Source organism: Chrysemys picta, chromosome 14 (assembly GCF_011386835.1).
Source record: "Chrysemys picta bellii isolate R12L10 chromosome 14, ASM1138683v2, whole genome shotgun sequence".
Lineage (NCBI taxonomy): Eukaryota > Metazoa > Chordata > Testudines > Emydidae > Chrysemys > Chrysemys picta.
The window spans coordinates 4,835,250-4,854,926 of NC_088804.1; the positions used below are offsets into that span (position 1 = coordinate 4,835,250).

A 19,677-nucleotide genomic window follows, 5' to 3' on the forward strand; every position below is an offset into this window, starting at 1 on the left:
CTAAGCCAGCCCTGAAGTGTCCTGATTTCTCAGTTGGGCCTTTCAGGAAGCTGGCTGGCTTGTGTGAATAAAGCTAGGGAGCGTCTACACTTGAAACAGAACAGCAGCACAGAAGCAGTCCAGCACCTGCACTACTTTAGCACTTCGGTGTAAACATCCCTACAGTGATGGGAGGAGTTCTCCCACTATCCAGAAAGGCAGTAGACAGGTTGTCAAGGCTTATTCCGCACTCTGGCACTTCAAGTGTAGAAGGTGGGGGCCCGCAAGGATTCTAAAAATTAATACTGGCCACTCCAGGCTTGTAAACTCCCAAATTTACAGCTTCTCTCTAACCTTGGATGGGTAGATGCTGCCACCACCCAAATGCAAAAAAACAAAAAACAAAAAAACCTTCTGAGAACCGAGAAAGGCACACTTGGGAATTCCTTCCTGTGTGGTATCCTCAAGGTAAATTTTATTAAAAACAAAAAGAAAAAAAATACATCTGGAACTTAGGCTTTTTGCTAGATCAAAAAAAACTATTACAAAAATTAAGCATCAAAATAGCTCTCTTGAGGTTCAGCTTAAAGGTTACAAGCAAAACAAAAGCAACTGGGGTTAGCACAGAGGAGTCCACAAGCCAATAAGAAATAAAAGAAACAACCCTAATCATGTCTTCCTAGACCTTCCCTGATTTACTTACATATCTGGGGTTTCAGATAAGCAATCTCTAGGTATGAACTGATGGTTTTTCATACCTGGCTTAAAGTTTCCTACATCATAGTTCAGCCCTGTTCCTGCTCTGCATCTCCTCTCCTCTCTCCGGAGAACAACAGGCCGACAAAGGGAAAGTTTTTCCTCCCAATTTTAAAAAGTTCTAGCCCTCCCATTGGCTCTTTTAGTCAGGTGCCCACTTCCTTCTTTTTACCTATGGGCTTTTTTAACCCTTTACAGGTAAAGTAAGTAGAGAACAGCTTCCAAGAGGGATTTTATAGCTAACTGGCTGGCTGGGTGTCCACAAAAGGGAGCTCCCCTCCCTCTCGTTTATCACACAGGTCAACAGGAGAATTGTTCGGTCGACCTAGTGCAGGGATTAAGTCGGTTTAACTACGTTGCTCAGGGGTGTGGATTTTTCACACCTATGAGCAATGTAGCTGGGTCAACCGCACTCTAGTGTAGACCAGGCTCTACAAAGTAGCAATTCTCAGTGATTAATGACCCATGTCACTCCCTCATTCACTCACATTCCCCTAACTGTTTAGCAAAGCTTCCACATATTTTGACATGAGTGAATCCTTGAAGGGAAATACTTCAGTTTATGGGCTGTCCCCTCCCAGACTTAAGAAACAGAGACAATTTTCCATTTCCCCTGAAGGTAAGTGATACAGAAAACCAGTCCAGCTATCAAGGATGTTGCAATATCTGTTTATTCAGTTCCAGCTGTCTATTAGTTATTCAGACATTACTGAAACAAAGGGAACACTACGGAATTTCAAACTGCATTAGAGTCTTAGTACTTCTCAAGTTGTCATAATTACCCATACAAAACAGCATAGGGAGCAGCTACATTCCTATATGTATTATTGGCTTGCCACCTGTTGACTACACAAACATAACAACTCACCACATATCTGCCTATTATAAATGTCATCTGAGTGACCTCTAACCCTTCCAACAAGGGAGACTGAGCAAAACAGAGCTAGTAAACACATATAAAACACTGGAATCAAATTAGAGCAGTGCACTTACCCATCTCTACCTTTACTGACAATCTTCACTTCAAAGTAATAAATGCCACAAGCTGCAGGGATGGGGTGTGTAGCCCTGACTGATGCAGCATCTTTGTGATTTTTCCCATGACCTAGGAAAGAGTTGAATAATGAGTACTTCATGGGCGCAAGGTCCTAGGCCCTTCATTTCAAAATAACACCACATGAACAGAGCAACAGCAAAATTCATTCTGCATCTGAGAAATTAGAAGATGACTCCTCAGTCAGTTAAAAAAGACACAAGCCTGCACTGCCACCACGTAAATAACCTACAATATGTGCTCCTGCAGCTTTCCCTTTGCCCACCCTCTCAAGGTGCTGAGAAAAAAGCATAATGCTACCCCCGGTTTTGAAATCTCAGCACCCAAAACAAACCAATTGTGCAAGATGAAGATGACATCAGTGTTTATTAGGCTGAGGGGCGATGGTATGCTCAGCTCTCTCTAGCTATTCTGGAAAGGCAGCCTCCATCACAGTGGGGAGGGAAGAAACACGAAATCGTGGGTCTTAGAGCTCTGAACTTGAGTGGTTTCCTATGAACTCAAGTGGTGGAGGTACCCAGGCGGGAGCCCCTTTAGCCAGCATTGTGAGGGGCTGGCAGAGACAACAGGAGACCCTACGGAGGCAGAGCCTTACAGAGGAGAAGCCAGGCCCCCAGCTAAATGACACCGCAAAGTGTTATATAAGGCAGGAACAAGGGGGTTGGGCTCAGCGCCGCTTTAGCTCTCCCTCGCCCGGGGAAACCCGAGGGACGGCTCAAACCCCAAACCTCCCCCCCCAAAAAGTCAGAGGGGCAGTTCGGCGGGGTTTGTGGTGACGACTGAGATTGGGGGGGGGTGGACACACGATCCCCGAACTACCGCCCCTCTGCCCGGCCCGGTTCCGCTCCCCCTCAGCGGGGGGCCGCCCGGGCAGGGAGAAGCCCGACTCCAGGTCTGCCCCCCCAACCCCTCTTCCCAGGGCGGCGCGGGCTGCGCCCAGGCCCCCGCCGCGCCCCGGCTGCCCTAGACCAGCCCGGTGCCGGCTCCCCCCGGCCCCAGCACCTCGGGCTGCCCCGAGGGCGGCCGGACTCCCGGCCCGGGGCTCCCGGCGCGGCTGCCGGCACCTTTGTAGTGGACGCGCAGGTTGCCCTGCGAGAGGCCGATGTAGTTGTACTTGTCCTTGGGGCTCCAGGAGCGGGGCAGCGGCGTCTCGGCCTGGTTCACGGCCGGGTAGAGGCGGCGGAGGCGCTGGCTCAGCTCCTGCTCCTCGGGCGGGCACGGCAGCCCCGCGTCCCCCCCGTGCAAGCTCCCTGCGCCCGGATCCGCCATCTTGGATTCACTATTGTGTCACCGGACGGGGAGCGAGGCCCAGCTCCCTCCGCCAGCCAATGGGCTGCGGGCCCGGCCACAATGGGGCCGCGGCCCCGACGGGAATCCGAGTCCGCTCCCCACCCCTCACAAGCCGCTTCCCGCACGCCTGGACTACAGCTCCCGAGAGGCACCGCGCCAAGGGCCCCGCCCCTGCGCTGTGGCGCATTGCACGCTGGGAAAGAGAGTGCGCTATAGCTGCTGTCCACATTGGCAAGGCGGCGCAAGACACTACAAGCCCCAGAACGCCGCCGGAGAGCCAGGCACGGCGCCGTGTTCAGAACTGTGCCCCGGGCATACCGGTGTGGGGACCCCCATAACCTCCGTCCCGGGAAACACCCTCCCCCAGGGCTAAACCCCGCCGCACACACCAACCCTGGTCCCGCAGGGTAACTACCCCCTGCGTTCTCCCCTATAGCCCGCCCTCCTTAGGGTACCCCCCGCATCCTCCTCCCCGCCTTGCCTAACGTACCCGCCCTGCACCCTTCCCCACACATACCTTGCCTAAGGTACCCGCCCTGCACCCTACCCCCGCCTTCCCCCGAGTACCCCCTGCGGGCTGAACCCCTCCCCCAAGTACTCCCCTACAGCCCGCCCTCCGCCTTCCTTAGGGTACCCCCCGCATCCTCCTCCCTGCCTTGCCTAACGTACCCGCCCTGCATCCTACCCCGCCCCCCGCCTTCCCCCGGGTACTCCCTGCGGGCTGAACCCCTCCCCCCAAGTACTCCCCTACACTGCCCCCAGCCTCTCCCAGGGAATCCCCTGCGGCCTCTCCACCCCCGCTTCCCCCCAATACTCCCCTACAGCCTGCCCTCCGCCTTCACCAGGCTATCCCCCTACAGGTATCCGGCTCAGCGCTACTCGTCGCCTTGCCCGGGGCGCACGCTGGCGGGCTAGGTCAGCTCGGCGGGGACACCTCGTCCCTACCGACACCCCGCCCCCCAAGCTGGGCTCTGTCACCACACGGGCCCCGGCCCCCACTAGCTCGGGCGGGCGCGCAGCCCTCGGTCAGGCGGCCGCCGGCCAGCTATGGCAGAGGCGGGGTCCTGGGAGGCGGGCGGGGCTTGTCTCCATGGTGACCGTGTCAACAACCCCCGCGCCGTGTCTGCGCCCGGCCATGGCCCTGGCCCTGGCCCCTTCGCTTGGGTAAGGTCGTGGGGCGGTGGGAGCCGGGGTCAGCGCCGGGGGGCCGGGGAGGGCCCGAGCCTGCGCCGCGGGGGCGGCGAGCCGTGCTGTGGGCCGGCCGCTGTCGGCCTGAGGGCAGCTCCCGCGCGGGGTTAGGGAGCCACAGTTCCTCGGGGGCTTGGTTCAAGTAGGGCGCGCCAGCCGCGGCCGAGGAGGCGCCGCTCGGAGCGGCCCGTGAGCCGGGCAGTGACGGGGCGGGAGTAAGGCCAGGCCAGGCCAGGCCTGCGGGAATTGCTGCTGGCACTTGGAGGAGCCCTTCCAGCCCCACAGCACGATGGGCACCGTTGGACGGTCCCGCCTAGGGGAAGGCTGCGCCCCCAAAGTAAAAATGGTGTGCACCGTATTTTAACATTCGGCATATTTTAGTTGTCAGCGTAACACAAGATAATCACCTCAGTTTCAGTTATTTGCATGCTGTATTTCAAAATACCGGGCAGCGAGAATGTCTGTAACAATACAGAGACACACAAAACAAGACTCAGGACATGTTTTTTGACAAACAGATTCCTTATTAGGCATATTAGTCCAGAACTTTGGGTAATAATTCATTCAAACTACAGTACAGAAACGTATTTCCCAACCCTCCCAGAGACGGTGCAAAGGCTTGGGGGGTAAGGGGTAACAGAGGAGCTGAGAGAGAGGGAAGGAGCCTGGAGGGTTGTTGGGTGTGGGTGGGAGAAATATGGAATGGGGTTTTTTTCAGGGGGGGGAGGGATTGTTTGGGAGTTGGGGAGCCTCCCCCATGCAGACTCTGGCTGACCCCTAGCCTCTCCCATTCAATCAGGCACATTTGCCCTGCACCCCCCTCCCCCCAACTCCATGTGGCCCTGCAACCCCTGTCCCCTTCAGCCCCTGGCTCAATGCTGTCATATCACTAGCTCCTGAGCCTGCACCCCTGTCTGTCCCCCCCACTAGCGGTTCTGAACCCCAGTCTGTGACGTGCCCCACTCTGTCTCTCCCATGCCTCCTCACTTGGCCCAGCTGTGAGGAACACAGCTTCTGGCTGGCTGGCTGCCCTCTCTTCTGGTGCCACAGCAGCCCTTGGTGGGCAAAAGGTGTAACTGCAGCACCTCTCCAGTAGAATCTATATTCTGTGGAGAAAAACATCTGCAGGGGGACATGAATTCTGCACGTGCACAGTGGTGCAGAATTCCCCCAGGAGTAAATTTAATATTAACACCACCTTGGGAGGTCTTTCGTCCCATATACTGACCACGCCTGGCCCTGTTTAATTTGTGAGATCTGATATTATCACAGATCATGCTGGCCGTAGGCTCCTAATGAAGGACAGTTGGTATGCAGACATATTCCTATTGCAATACTTCAGAATATCTCACTCTTATGCCATAGGTGATAGGTTTTGTCCTTTCAATGTATAACATTATGTTAGCCACAATTATACACATTTACAGTAAAAAAGTACATTCTTTAATATTTTTATTTAACATTTCCACTGTTTATAATTAATTACCTTTACAAAGTCTGAAGATAACATTTTTCTCTCTACCAATCTTTTCCATGTGGTAAGCATTGCTTTTGCTTTCCGTGAGCCTGGCTTTTTTTGTTTGCTTCCTAGTTTGGAATAAGCCTTATTGTCAGCCTAGTTCAGCAATCGTTTTAATAGTTAAATGGGGCTGTAAATAGAGGAAGCATTTTGATTTTGTTTCAGCCTTGCATGAACAGTAATCTCTGCTCTCTTAATTTCATTTTGAAACAAAGTGATCAGTTAAAAACAATATAGGTACTTAGAACCCCGAGGACATTGCCCAACCAGATTCTATTCACATTTTGGGCATGTACTGTTATATGACATTAGTAAAGGACCTCAGAAAGAGTTGCTTTCTTCTAATACTGAACAAGGAACTTTATTAAAATTAAGAAAATAGGTGTTGTTGGGTTTTGTTTTTTGTTTGTATAAACAACCTGTAACAAGAAATAATCTTTAACAACAAATTACCCAGATGAGTCACTAGCTTCACAGCTTTATGACTGAGAACAGTTTTGTCCAGTTGATTGATCTGGATTATCAAATCCCAAAGATGTAGACTCTGGTTCAGTAGATTTAGGATTCTTCTGAGTAGAATCCTACCCATTCACTCCAGGCTCCAGCTGTGCTGAGAGTGCTATTGCTATAAGGGAAACATTCATCTGTATTTGGAATCAGCTGTGTTGGTTATCGGCCGGTGGTTCTTCAAGCTTCTTTGTACCTCTGTTAGCCTGAACCATGCAGGGTCTTAGGGTGCAGCTTCGTCCATTGACGACTGGAGTTGTCCAATATCTTTCCTAATTCCATTTTATTTGGACTGGGTCTCCTTGTTTAAGATTGGGTAAGTGTTAGGTGCATTCTAATGTTTAAAGGATAAAGCCTGAGATTTTACATTTGGCATCTCTACCTCAGATCCTTCAAGCAGAGCCACTTGGGATGAAGGTTGGCAGTTTTGTTCTGATCTCTTCACCCATAAGCAGATGATCTGGACTTACCCCACTGTCATCTACTACTACATCCCTGGTGCATATTGTGCTATTGGTTTATGATGCTCTTTCTCTGACTCCCCCATCAACTAGAATGTCATCCATATGAACTTCCATTCGCTCCCAGCCTTGGAGAATCTCATTCATTTTCCCGCAGGAAAATTGCCGGGATGCTTGTGATGCCAAACAAGAGGTTACAAAAATGATACCTTTTGAACTGCATTATAAAAGTTTTCAGCTTGGATTCTGTTCCACTACCCAGACATCAACATTAGTGAACATTTTGTTGCACAAGATAATCTGGAGATTATAGTCCCTACAGTGGAGAGAATATACCTTTCCCCTTTTACTGCTTCACTTAGCCTCTTTAGATCTATCCATGGATGTGCCCATCATTTCCATAACAGGTGTCACAGGGACCACTCTTAGGGCATGTCTACACTTACGGCGGAGCGATCGATCCACTGGGGGTTGATTTATCATGTCTAGTGAGGATGTGATCAATCAACTGCCAAGTGCTCTCCGGTCAACTCTGGTACTCCACCAGAGCAAGAAGCGTAGGTGGAGTCGATGGAGGAGTGGCAGCAGTCGACCTACCGCAGTGAAGACACCGCGGTAAGTAGCTCTAAGTACGTCGACTTCAGCTCTGCTATTTTCGTAGCTGAGGTTGCGTAACTTAGACCGACTTAGCTCGCCCTCCCCTCCCCAGTATAGACGAGGCCTCAGTTCAGTAATGGCATAGTGTGCGTTATTCTTCTCCATTCTGTATAGTACTTTGTTTGCTTTGGGAAACATTTGGGTGGGCACCCTCTATGTTCTGTTGAATGCCTATGGGGGACAGTCCTAGGAGGTTATTGCAGTGGCCTGCATAAACAAAATATTTTTAAATGTTTTAAAGTTCCTATAGGGTTGTTCCTTCACCCTGAAATTTCGTTTATTTCACATGAATCAATGGAGGTAGGAAATGCAGTTTTGGAATAAACCTATAATCCATCTAATCTAGAGTACCCCAATGTCCAATATGATGATGGTATGCTGAGTGCTTTGATGGTGAATGTTTTTGAATATTACCATTTCAAGACACAAGTTCTATGTTTAAGATAAGGGCTCACTTTAGAGACACTATCAAAGAGACCCTTTCTGTTCTTTATTCTGCAATGTGGGTGTGACCTTTTACATACTATCTATGACCAAGGCTTTGCTCTGATTTGTTAGTGTAGGATCTCAGGACTTGTCTTCATTACTGCACTAAATCGGTGCTGCGGCACTGATGTAGCATGTCTGGTGAAGATGCATTACGTCGACGGGAGAGCGCTCTCCTGTCAACGTAATTACTCCGCCTCTTCCACTGACATAGCACAGTGTAGATGCCACTTTAAGTCGATGTTAGTTATGTATCTCAGAGGGGTGTTTTTTTCACACCCCTGAGCAACATAACTTACATTGACTTACGTGGTAGTGTAGACAAGCCCTCAGTCTGTGCTGTGCTGCTGCTAGATTTTTCCTTTAATAAATAATGTTGTAGCCCCATTTTTAGTGGAATGATTAAAAATGCCACTTGGGACTTAACTCTCCCTTCTGGTGTAGGTATTGGCAGGATTTCAGAGCAGTGCTTAATGCTTGCATCAGGTGTGCTTCAATACATAGGAAAAACAGGATGTGATAACCCTTGGAAAACTGGCCAGTTCTGAGTAGATGACTTTGGTCATTTGGCCACCTGGCTTCTTTATACTTAGATTAAAAACCTTTCAGGGCAGGGTTCATCTCTTTGTTATGTCTAGTACAAAGGGGCTTTGACCACTGATTGGAGCCTCTAGACCAGTGGTTCTCAATCTCTTTACCATTGTGGGCTGCATATGCACAGTATATATACTACCTGTATGGCCCTGAGGATGTCACGTGGGCTGCAGCTGTGTGCTGATTGGACCGCAAGCAGCCCATGGGCCACCGGTTGAGAACCACTATTCTAGACATCACCACAATGCAAATAAATAATAATATAATAAAGAGTGGATGCTACCTAATCTGTGCAGTTTGGGACGTGGACTAATGGGGTGCGATGTTCTGGGAATGAAAAGGGTTTCTTGAAGGTGGTTGGGTCAGGAGTGGAATGAGTTTCGACTCATTTAACCTCCTCATTGCTGGAAACTCCCCTAAATCCCATAGATATGCACATTCTCAGTGCAGTTTCCTAAGGCTGAGTGAGAAGGATGTTGTGAAGGCCAAGACCATAACAAGGTTCAAAAAAGAACTAGATAAAGTCATGGAGGATAGGTCCATCAATGGCTATTAGCCAGGATGGGCAGGAATGGTGTCCCTAACCTCTGTTTGCCAGAAGCTGGGAATGAGCAACAGGGGATGGATCACTTGATGATTACCTGTTCTGTTCATTCCCTCTGGGACACTGGGCACTGTCAGAAGACAGGATACTGGGCTAGATGGACCCTTGGTCTGACCCAGTAGGGCCATTCTTATGTTCTTATGAGTGTAGTCGTCACCATCCTTAATGTTGCTTTACAATAGTTTTTCATATTTAACTATAATTAGGAAAAGAATTAGACTGAACAGGCTATCTTAGGTTTCATGGGTTTTTAAATGGCTTCCATGATCCACCTTATGGTTCCATAAAACTTGCAACCCTGGCGAACTACTTCTACTTACGTTACAGCAAAGATTTTGCAGTCATAAAATGACCTGATTTTCCACTTTTTATTCTAGGGATTATACTACACAAACAAGGTAATAAGCTTTGAATTAAGCTCCAGGGTCACAGGAGAAGGAGTTGATTGATTCATGAGCTATTTATGCACTATTTGATTGCTTTAATTTACTGTACATTTATAGCTGCAAGTGTGTTTATAAAGCTATTGTAGGAATCATTACCCTGGGCTTGAAAAAACATGAGTATTAATATTTTCTAAATTTCCTGAAAAACACGATTGAGAGTGAAACAGATAGGAAACAGCTGCAAGTTTTAATCAGTATTTTGGTAAATGATCCTAGAAAAAAAACTCATAAAAAATCCCATGAGTATGAGAACCAAGGCCATTTACCTCCCTATTTTCATTCTTCATTGCAACGAGATAATTAGAGGGATATCAACCAACTCTAATTATACCAGGATTTTGCAGATACTTCTTATTAGTAAACTCATGAAAAATCTGTCAAGAGTGGTTGAGAGACCCAGGATGCAAGTAACTGCAATTATCATCTGGTAACACCACTATCACTGAGAGTGAGAAGACTTGTTATAAACAGCCTTAGATAACAGCTATAAACAGAAACAGTCTTTAAGATTAGGAAATCAGGGTGGATCACTAGACTACAAAGCGCTCCTGACCCATGAATCAATGCATCATACATTCTTCAACAACATCCTTTATGGCTTCCCTACAATTAACTAAATATCTTATTCTAATAGTTTATTGAAAAGTTAGTTATCAGATATTTCAGGGACAGAGTTCTGCTGAATTAAGGGAGATTATAATGGCACCCAGTGGAGATGACAGGATTTGTAGAAAGCAACAGAGAGTCCTGTGGCACCTTTAAGACTAACAGATGTATTGGATTTGTAGAGTGACCTCAGAAGCCAATCTTGCTTAGCGTGGTAGATTTAAGATGCAATCCTGAATCCAGACCACCCCAATCAAAAGAAGGCAAAACCCAACCAGATTACAAAAGCAAGATGAAACCAGACCTGAAGCAAAAGGCCACAAGGGATTCTAGCAGCTGTCCATTATCTACCTGTCAAGGTATCCTGGGGATCAATATCAAAGACTTCCAAGTGATGCCTAAGAAAGATGAAGTATAAATTAAATGTAAAAAAATGTTTAATGCAATACACTATTACTCTGATACAACGCTGTCCTCGGGAGCCAAAAAAATCTTACCGCGTTATAGGTGAAACCGCGTATATCGAACTTGCTTTTATCCGCCAGAGTGCACAGCCCCGTCCCCCTGGAGCGCTGCTTTACCGCTTTATATCCAAATTCGTGTTATATTGGGTAGCATTATATCGAGGTAGAGGTGTATTAGGAAGTAAGTTTTAAATGCACACAAGACAGTAAGTTCCGAATTATAGAACTCATAACAGTTTATAACTTGAAACCTATACTTTTGCTGGAACATTTACATTTTAACATAACAGGAATTTTTTGAGTTCATATATTTGCTTCTCTCTTCCACCATATATTCTTATCTATTTGTATTTACAAAATATTGATATTAAGTTACATGTGGAGTATCTTACATGCACCCTAGAAGTGACTTGTTATTTTTGCTCGCAGTAAGAAATGCTAGATGTGTGACCAAGTTTGCAAATGCCCTGTATTGATTTATGTAACTCTTATGCTGACCTGCTCTTTCTGTTCACTTGCATTTTCTTTGGTATTTAGTTTTATTTACATCCCAAATCAATGTGTGATTGTTTACTAGTGTCAATTTACAGAACTTCAGCTGTAGTGGATGATATGAGAAAACTAGACTTTTACATGTAGTAAAAGCAGCCTTCATTAAGTGAAAATTGTGGGTATTGACCTCTTGCCTCTACAGGATCACTCTGTCTATCGGACAGTGGCAGAAAAGCCCTGTCTCAAATCAACTAGTCTTTCTTGTAGCTCCCGTTTTGCTAAACATTGCTGTGCTGACATTATAACGAGCAGATTCTACTTTTTGGATCTAACCTTCTGCACTGTAGTCCAGGATACAATTGTTATCACGTGTGGAGAGGATCTAGACACAGCTTTTTCACTTGTGGGTTTCTTTAAATATATTTACATTTCACATGGTATGGAGCATGGGATTTTCCATACCAAACCATGGGCAATCTAGTCTGAGATCCTGCTTCTGTCAGTAAGAAGAAGAAAACCCAGCATGCACCTGGCCAATAGTCCAGTGGTGCATCTGAGAGAAAAATGCCTTCCTGACACTTGTGGCAGCTAGGTGATAGCAGCAATCCAATGTGAAGGCCCAACCCTGCAAAAATCTGAGCATGTTCTCCAGAATGCTAAATTCACTTAATTTCTGTTGAAGTCACTGGGGATTGAGGGCACTCAAGTGCATGGTTCAGGCTCATGGTTAGCTACAGGTGTGATTTTATGATTTTACATCTCTGGATAGTTAGGATCCATTTTGATTAAATGAAGCAGTAAATGCATTAAAATTGCAGTTCCATTATCTGATTGCTACAGATCCTTAAAGATGCAAGTTATTTCATGTTTTACAGCCTGTGATGTACTGGAGATATTCAGAAATGTTTCCAGTAGCACATAGCTGCAGCCTGTGTCTATCTGCCAACAGTATCTCACCACTTTAACAATAACGTAGGATTTCAAAATATTGGAGACCTCTTTTCTTCTTGGCACCTACAAAAGTGTTGGGAACAGATTTTCTGAAGCAATTTATTTACTAGACTCTTAGGTTTCTAAAGTGTTCCCAGTTAAAAGTCTTAGGCTGCTTGTACATTTATGAACAACACACACTAGCATGATGGGCAGTTATCTTAGGGTATGTCCAGACTACCTGCCGTATCGGCGGGTTGCGATCGATTTATCGGGGATCGATATATCGTGTCTCATTAAGACACGATATATCAATCCCCGAACGTGCTCCCTGTTGACTCCGGAACTCCATCTGAGCGAGCGGCGGTAGTGGAGTCGACAGGGGAGCTGTGGCCATCGATCCCGTACCGTGAGGACCCAAGGTAAATCAATCTAAGATACTTCAACTTCAGCTACGCTATTCTTTTGTAGCTGAAGTTGCGTATCTTAGATTGATCCCCCCCACACACACACCCGCCAGTGTAGACCAGCCCTTAGCAAGCCAGCAGCCTGGCCATTTTCAAGTTTTTTGTTGGCATTGTGGCAAAGGAGAGTTTGAAAAGGGGTTTAGAAGGAGGATAATGAGGTAGCTTTGCAAATGTACATCGGCGCTCCTCCCAAGTGTGAGGGGTAGCATGAGAGAAAGCACAAGGGTTCTTGTTTGAAAATGTAAAGAGTGAGAGGATGGAGGCTGGCATCCTGATCAATGGGAGTCGACATCTCAGTAGTGAAAGATGATAGGTAGAATGGGGGTAGGTCATGAAGGGCAAGATGAAAGTTAAGATAAGTAGCTTACTTTTGATGCAGTTGAGAAGGGGGAGCCAGTGGAGGGATTCAAAGAGAGGGGTGACACATAGTGACAGGCTAGGAAAGTGACCCTTGCAACAGCATTCTGAAGGATTGCATAGCATTTGTCAAGGCCAGAGAAAAGGTGGCTGCAGTAATGATGAAAGTTTTAGCTGTATGGATAGATAGGAAAGACCGTATCTTAGAGATGTTATGCAGAAAGAATCTGTATGATTTCGGCATAATCTGGACGTAAGGACCTAGAGAGAGAGATGAGTTCAAGATGACTCCCAGGTTGCAGACCTGAGTGACAGATCAGTGTTGTGCCAGTGTGTGACAAAGTGACAATGCAACTTCATTGAAACATCCAGAAATAACCATAGTTTTGCTGTATCATGGAGTCAAATAGGCGGCAACCCTATTTCCCCAAAAGATGTGAGTGCAGCCATATTTTTACCCCTCATAAACTCTGCATTTGTAAGCAGCTGGTCTTGGAAGGAGTGCTCCTGGTTACACCCTCTGCATATCCAACCCAGAAATCTTTACTAGTGAATCCAAAAAGTGATTAAAAGGGCATAAAATCAAAGCTGCCAAAGAAAATTACACATTACAACCAAAGGTAGCAGGATGCCAACTCTGAGAGATGAGTGGGTATTTGGTCAGCAGTGGGCTTGAATTCATTGAATCTTCTCTGTCATAGAATCATAGAATATCAGGGTTGGAAGGGACCTCAGGAGGTCATCTAGTCCAACCCCCTGCTCAAAGCAGGACCAACCCCAACTAAATCATCCCAGCCAGGGGTTTGTCAAGCCTGACCTTAAAAACCTCTAAGGAAGGAGATTCCACCACCTCCCTAGGTAACCCATTCCAGTGCCTCACCACCCTCCTAGTGAATTTTTTTCCCCTAATATCCAACCTAAACCTCCCCCATTGCAACTTGAGACCATTACTCCTTGTTCTGTCATCTGGTACCCAGGGGTGAAAGTAACTTAAAGGATTTACCAGTACGCAGGAGTCCTGAGCAGGGGGCATGGCCTCAACTAGAAGAGGCAGGGCCTTTAAATACCCAGGCCTTTTAAATTAAGATTTAAAGGTCCCAGGGCTTCGCCTGTGACTGGGCGCCCCGGGGCCTTTAAATCACCCCCAGAGCTACCAGCTGCAGAGGCGGCTGGGAGCCCCGGGGCTCAGGGACGATTTAAAGGGACCGGGGCTCTGGCCGCCACTACCGCAGCGGAGCTCCAGGCCCTTTAAATCGCCACCGGAGCCCTGCCGCTGCTACCCCTCATTCTTCTCTTCTGCAAACTAAATAATCCCAGTTCCCTCAGCCTCTCCTTATAAATCATGTGCTCCAGCCTCCTAATCATTTTTGTTGCCCTCCACTGGACTCTTTCCAATTTTTCCACATCCTTTTTGTAGTGTGGGGCCCAAAACTGGACACAGTACTCCAGATGAGGCCTCACCAATGCTGAATAGGGGGAAATGATCACGTCCCTCGATCTCCTGGCAGTGCCCCTACTTATACAGCCCAAAATGCCATTAGCCTTCTGGGCAACAAGGGCACACTGTTGACTCATATCCAGCTTCTCGTCCACTGTAACCCCTAGGTCCTTTTCTGCAGAACTGCTGCCTAGCCACTCGGTCCCTATTCTGTAGCAGTGCATGGGATTCTTCCGCTCTAAGTGCAGGACTCTGCACTTGTCCTTGTTGAACCTCATCAGATTTCTTTTGGCCCAATCCTCTAATTTGTCTAGGTCCCTCTGTATCCTATCCCTACCCTCCAGCGTGTCTACCATTCCTCCCAGTTTAGTGTCATCTGCAAACTTGCTGAGGGTGTAATTCATGCCATCCTTCGCATCATTAATGAAGATATTGAACAAAAACGGCCCCAGGACCGACCCTTGGGGCACTCCGCTTGATACCGGCAACTAGACATGGAGCCATTGATCACTACCCGTTGAGCCCGACGATCTAGCCAGCTTTCTATCCACCTTATAGTCCATTCATCAGCCCGTACTTCTGTAACTTGCTGGCAAGAATACTGTGGGAGACCCTATCAAAAGCTTTGCTAAAGTCAAGGAATAACACATCCACTGCTTTCCCCCTCATCCACAGAGCCAGTTATCTCATCATAGAAGGCAATTAGGTTAGTCAGGCATGACTTGCCCTTGGTGAATCCATGCTGACTGTTCCTGATCACTTTCCTCTCCTCTAAGTGCTTCAAAATGGATTCCTTGAGGACCTGCTCCATGCTTTTTCCAGGGACTGAGGTGAGGCTGACTGGCCTGTAGCTCTCCGGATCCTCCTTCTTCCCTTTTTTAAAGATGGGCACTACATTAGCCTTTTTCCAGTCATCTGGGACCTCCCCCAGTCACCGTGAGTTTTCAAAGATAATGGCCAATAGCTCTGCAATCACATCTGCCAACTCCTTTAGCACCCTTAGAGGCAGCGCATCCGGCCCCATGGACTTATGCTTGTCCAGCTTTTCTAAATAGTCCTGAACCACTTCTTTCTCCACAGAGGGCTGGTCACCTCCTCCCCACTCCGTGCTGCCCAGTGCAGTAGTCTGGGACCTTGTTCGTGAAGACAGAGGCAAAAAAAGCATTGAGTACATTAGCTTTTTCCACATTCTCTGTCACTAGGTTGCCTCCCCCATTCAGTAAGGGACCCACACTTTCCTTGAGCTTCTTCTTGTTGCTAACATACCTGAAGAAACCCTTCTTGTTACTCTTAACATCCCTTGCTAGCTGCAACTCCAAGTGTGATTTGGCCTTCCTGATTTCACTCCTGCATGCCTGAGCAATATTTTTATACTCCTTCCTAGTCATTTGTCCAAGCTTCCACTTCTTGTAAGCTTCTTTTTTGTGTTTAAGATCAGCAAGGATTTCACTGTTAAGCCAAGCTGGTCGCCTGCCATATTTACTATTCTTTCTACACATCGGGATGGTTTGTTCCTGCAACCTCAATAAGGATTCTTTAAAATACAGCCAGCTCTCCTGGACTCCTTTCCCCTTCATGTTATTCTCCCAGGGGATCCTGCCCATCAGTTCCCTGAAGGAGTCAAAGTCTGCTTTTCTGAAGTCCAGGGTCCATATTCTGCTGCTCTCCTTTCTTCCTTGTGTCAGGATCCTGAACTCGACCATCTCATGATCACTGCCTCCCAGGTTCCTATCCACTTTTGCTTTCCCTACTAATTCTTCCGTGTTTGTCAGCAGCAGGTCCCCTAGTTGGTTCCTCCAGCACTTGCACCAGGAAATTGTCCCCTACACTTTCCAAAAACTTCCTGTCAAGTGAAGCAGAGATGGTCAACAGGATTGTATTTCTAATTTACTGTGTCTAGAAGATGGGGACAACAATACTAACCTACTCCAGCCACATGGAGCTCTGAAATTATAAGTGCTGAGTATCATTGGTAGCAACAAATGGGGAGATGTGATGTGAAAAAGATGCAGACTTTCACAGGCATAATGATAAGTAACCTTGCCCCTAGATTCTGCCCTTTTCCATTGTTATCACTATTAGGAGAGCTCACTAAACCACTGGTTTCTGTAGCATATTGGGTTCCAGCTAGTGATGATGGAATTACGTATCTTTTGTTGCCCAGTGGCATTCAGAATAGTATTTTGGATGTTGTTACACATTTTTTGAAATGTATGTTTCTTTTCCTGCCATTACACAGGGCACCTAGTCTACCTTCACCTGAGACTCCAAATGACCAAATACAGATTGGTAGTCTGAAACGCATCCTTCCGAAGAAACGAAAGACTCTGGTGAGTGGAAATATACCCACTGAGCACCTAATCTTTGTCAACCTGGGGATGCTTTGGCAACTTGCCAGAAGCCCAAGGGCCATGCCAGACACTTATAAAATGAAGCAAATTGCAGCTGCGCTCATCTCTGTGCAAGCCATAGAGGCTACAAGTCTCAGCATGCAATGCTGCAATCCCTGGCTTTTCAGATCAAGAAACAGTATTGCAGGCTGGAGACTTCGAATAATCAATGGCAGATTTTTGTGCTTCAATTCTCTTCTCCTCTTGGCTGCAGTTTTTTTGAGTATAACCACGATATGGCAGACAACCAAAGCCAGAATTTGGCTGATGCAGTAAACAAAATTAGACCTGACATCACATGCTGTGTAATCATGAGCTAAAAGCTACTTAAAAGAACATCAATTCCTTCAAAAGTGGCAGTCATACTGAGTAAAATAAAACCTTAACCTGCTTGTAGAAGTGTGTCCCATTAACAGAGAGCAAACTCCAGAAACACCATATTATTGTAGATAACTTGGGAGGGCAGGAGGAGATGGACAAGTCACACATTGTTTCTTAAAAAACCCAATACCATTGTGAGAGTTTAGTGGCACTCTGGGAATGCATCAGCTCCTGGAGTGAGCTGTATATCCTACTCATAGCACAGTAACTCTCAGTGCAAACTGCACTGCTTTGTTCCTAGAATTGGGAAGTCATTTCAGCACTTGTCTCACAATACAATATATTTTTTAAATTGGAGTCACAATGCTCCACCAGTACAATTTCCCCACTTTTACTGAGGTCAGAGGGACATTTAAACCATCACAGGATCATGTTTGGCATCCTGAGATTAAAACTCCCCCCAGAGTTAACTCTTTATAAAGTTTCCAGACACAAGGAATTTGTCTTAGACAATCAGAACCTCACCTATCCCGTGATAATAGTGAACATAAAGAGTGGCAAGTCAATTCCTTCAACACTTTTCTCCAAGGAAATAATGATTTATGGAAGTCAGTGTGTCACTGAGAAACCCTGCAAGATGCAGCAGTGGGAAAGTTCTGAAATGGCTGGGAGGCTTTCAGAATTCACCACAGGGGTCTGCTTCTTTTTTCAGAGGCAATTCAGTTTTTTGAAAGGAAATTCAATTTTATTGGCAATTGATTATTTTCTTTAGGGCTCGCCTCAGTTAGGCAGATCTGCATCCATGGTGCTACATCCCTGCAAACCCCCAGTGATGATGTGCTGCATAATGTCAACTGGGGCTTGCATGGATGTGACATGCTCTGGTTCCAAATGGGTAAGCAACCCCAATACGCGCTTGGCTTTCCATCAGCACAATACAGCTCCACTGAGGGGTTGCATGGGGCAGCTCCCCCAGTACATAAATCCCTGATGGAGACAAGGCCCAAGTGAAGCATCAAATTCTGGTTTCCATACAGATTTGGAAGTTAAACCAGAATGCTGCTTTGTTGACATGATATTTATTTTGCAATAGCACACAGAGTCCGCAGTCAGGATCAGGGGACCATTGTGTTAGTCTGTGCTGGCGCCTCCAGACATCCCTGGAAACACATGGCCCTTGCCACGAGGAACATTCAGTCTAAGAAGCATGGCCCACAGCCACCAGGGGCTTCTTTACACACCAACTTGCGCTAGTTTAATTAACTAAACCACTCAGTGCAGGTCATTTTCTTTAAAAAAAAAAAAAGAGAGAGAGAGCGAGCGAGAGAGAGACAATAGTTCAACTAGTCTTCGGATGTGGCTAACCCCAGCTGAGAGAAAGGGATTTTCTGGCACCTTCTCTTTCCTGAGTTTAACTGTCCCTTAAGATCCTTCACTGGTCCATCTGTGCTTGTTCTAGAAAGGCACCTGATTATTCTAACCCCAATTAAAAACCCTGGGCACAGACGGATTCACAGGTGTGATTTCTGCTTTTCTTTCAGGCCTATCGGTTTTCTGTTGGAGGTCGTTTGTCCACATGGCCTGCATATGCATCTGGGCAGGCTATCCTACAGAGTCGGAAACCCTGTTGTAGTCCAGAGGGGAGAAGGTAAGACTAGCACTTTATTAAAAGTGCTAGGAAAAACTGCAGCATACAGCACTGAGTCTGGGAAATAGGCCCAGGACGTTCCAGGGTAGCAGAAAGTGGGCTTGTCTACCCCAGGAATTATAGAACAAAATCACCACCGTGCTACTCAGCTGCATCAGTGGGAACTCTAGTGTGTGGTGCTGGCAGCATCCCTAGGGGCTTTAGGTAACAGACAAAGCGGGGCAAGTTCTGAGCTGCAGCTGTGTGGGAAACTCCAAGGGTTTGTTTAATAGTCATTGTGGGCTGTGCTTAATCCAAAACTAAAACTGGTTCTTAAGCTGAAAATGTCCTTCAGTGTCGATGCATTGCTTCGCATTACATTGGGTCTACCAGAAATTAAGACAGGTTAGTCTGCATCAGCAAAAACAACGAGGAGTCTTTGTGGCACCTTAGGGCGTGGCTACACTTGCAGATGTAGAGCGCTGTGAGTTAAACCGGCCTTCGTAGAGCGCAGTAGGGAAAGCGCTGTAGTCTGTCCACACTGACAGCTTGCAAGCGCACTGGTATGGACACTGGCATGGCACTTGCAGCGGCATTGGGAGCGGTGCATTATGAGCAGCTATCCCACAGAGCGCCTCTTCCCATTCTGGCGCTGTGGCTTGTGGGAAGGGGGTGAGGGGTGTGGGGCATTCTGGGTCCTGTCCCAACGCCCTGTGATGCAGCAGTTCGCATCCCAGCGATCCCTGTGCTTCTGTCCACATTTGGCGCCATCTCTCAACATTTTCTGTACTGCGCGCTCTGTCTTCCCTTTCGGTCTGCAGGAATGGAGCCCGAACTACTGAGAAATATGCTGACGAATCTCTCCAGCACATCACGTTAAGGAGTTACTCCTTAAGATCCAAAGTGACAGTGAGGACTCCGATGATGCTATTTACTCAAGTAACGCATACAACACGAGATTGCTTGTGGCATTCATGGACACCACCGTGGAACGCCGCTTTTGGGCTCAGGAAACAAGCACTGAGTAGTAGGATCACATCATCC

At 47.1% G+C, this 19,677-nt stretch overlaps 2 protein-coding genes across 10 annotated transcripts in view; one reads left to right on the forward strand and one right to left on the reverse strand.

Moving 5' to 3' along the window:
• Positions 1-3,191, reverse strand: part of RANBP10 (RAN binding protein 10) — a 142,167-nt gene extending 138,976 nt beyond the window's left edge. For 2 of the 6 annotated variants that reach the window (XM_065567533.1, XM_065567532.1), the window contains exons 1-2: positions 2,854-3,078; positions 1,729-1,840 (exon numbers count right to left, since the gene is read on the reverse strand). In XM_065567533.1, coding sequence (XP_065423605.1) covers positions 1,729-1,732 — 4 coding nt within the window. In that variant the 5' untranslated portion in view covers positions 1,733-1,840; positions 2,854-3,078. Of the gene's footprint in view, positions 1-1,728; positions 1,841-2,853 lie in introns of all 6 variants that reach the window. The other 4 variants (XM_065567531.1, XM_005310112.5, XM_005310111.5 and 1 more) reach the window with 4 other exon arrangements.
• Positions 3,192-3,992: 801 nt separating this feature from the next.
• The window catches only part of TSNAXIP1 (translin associated factor X interacting protein 1), a 52,620-nt gene continuing 36,935 nt past the window's right edge, over positions 3,993-19,677 (forward strand). Inside the window, exons 1-3 of one of the 4 annotated variants that reach the window (XM_005310110.4) lie at positions 3,993-4,243; positions 16,535-16,625; positions 18,548-18,654. In XM_005310110.4, coding sequence (XP_005310167.3) covers positions 4,170-4,243; positions 16,535-16,625; positions 18,548-18,654 — 272 coding nt within the window. In that variant the 5' untranslated portion in view covers positions 3,993-4,169. Of the gene's footprint in view, positions 4,244-4,472; positions 4,614-7,169; positions 7,370-16,534; positions 16,626-18,547; positions 18,655-19,677 lie in introns of those variants that run through there. The other 3 variants (XM_065567529.1, XM_042860255.2, XM_065567528.1) reach the window with 3 other exon arrangements.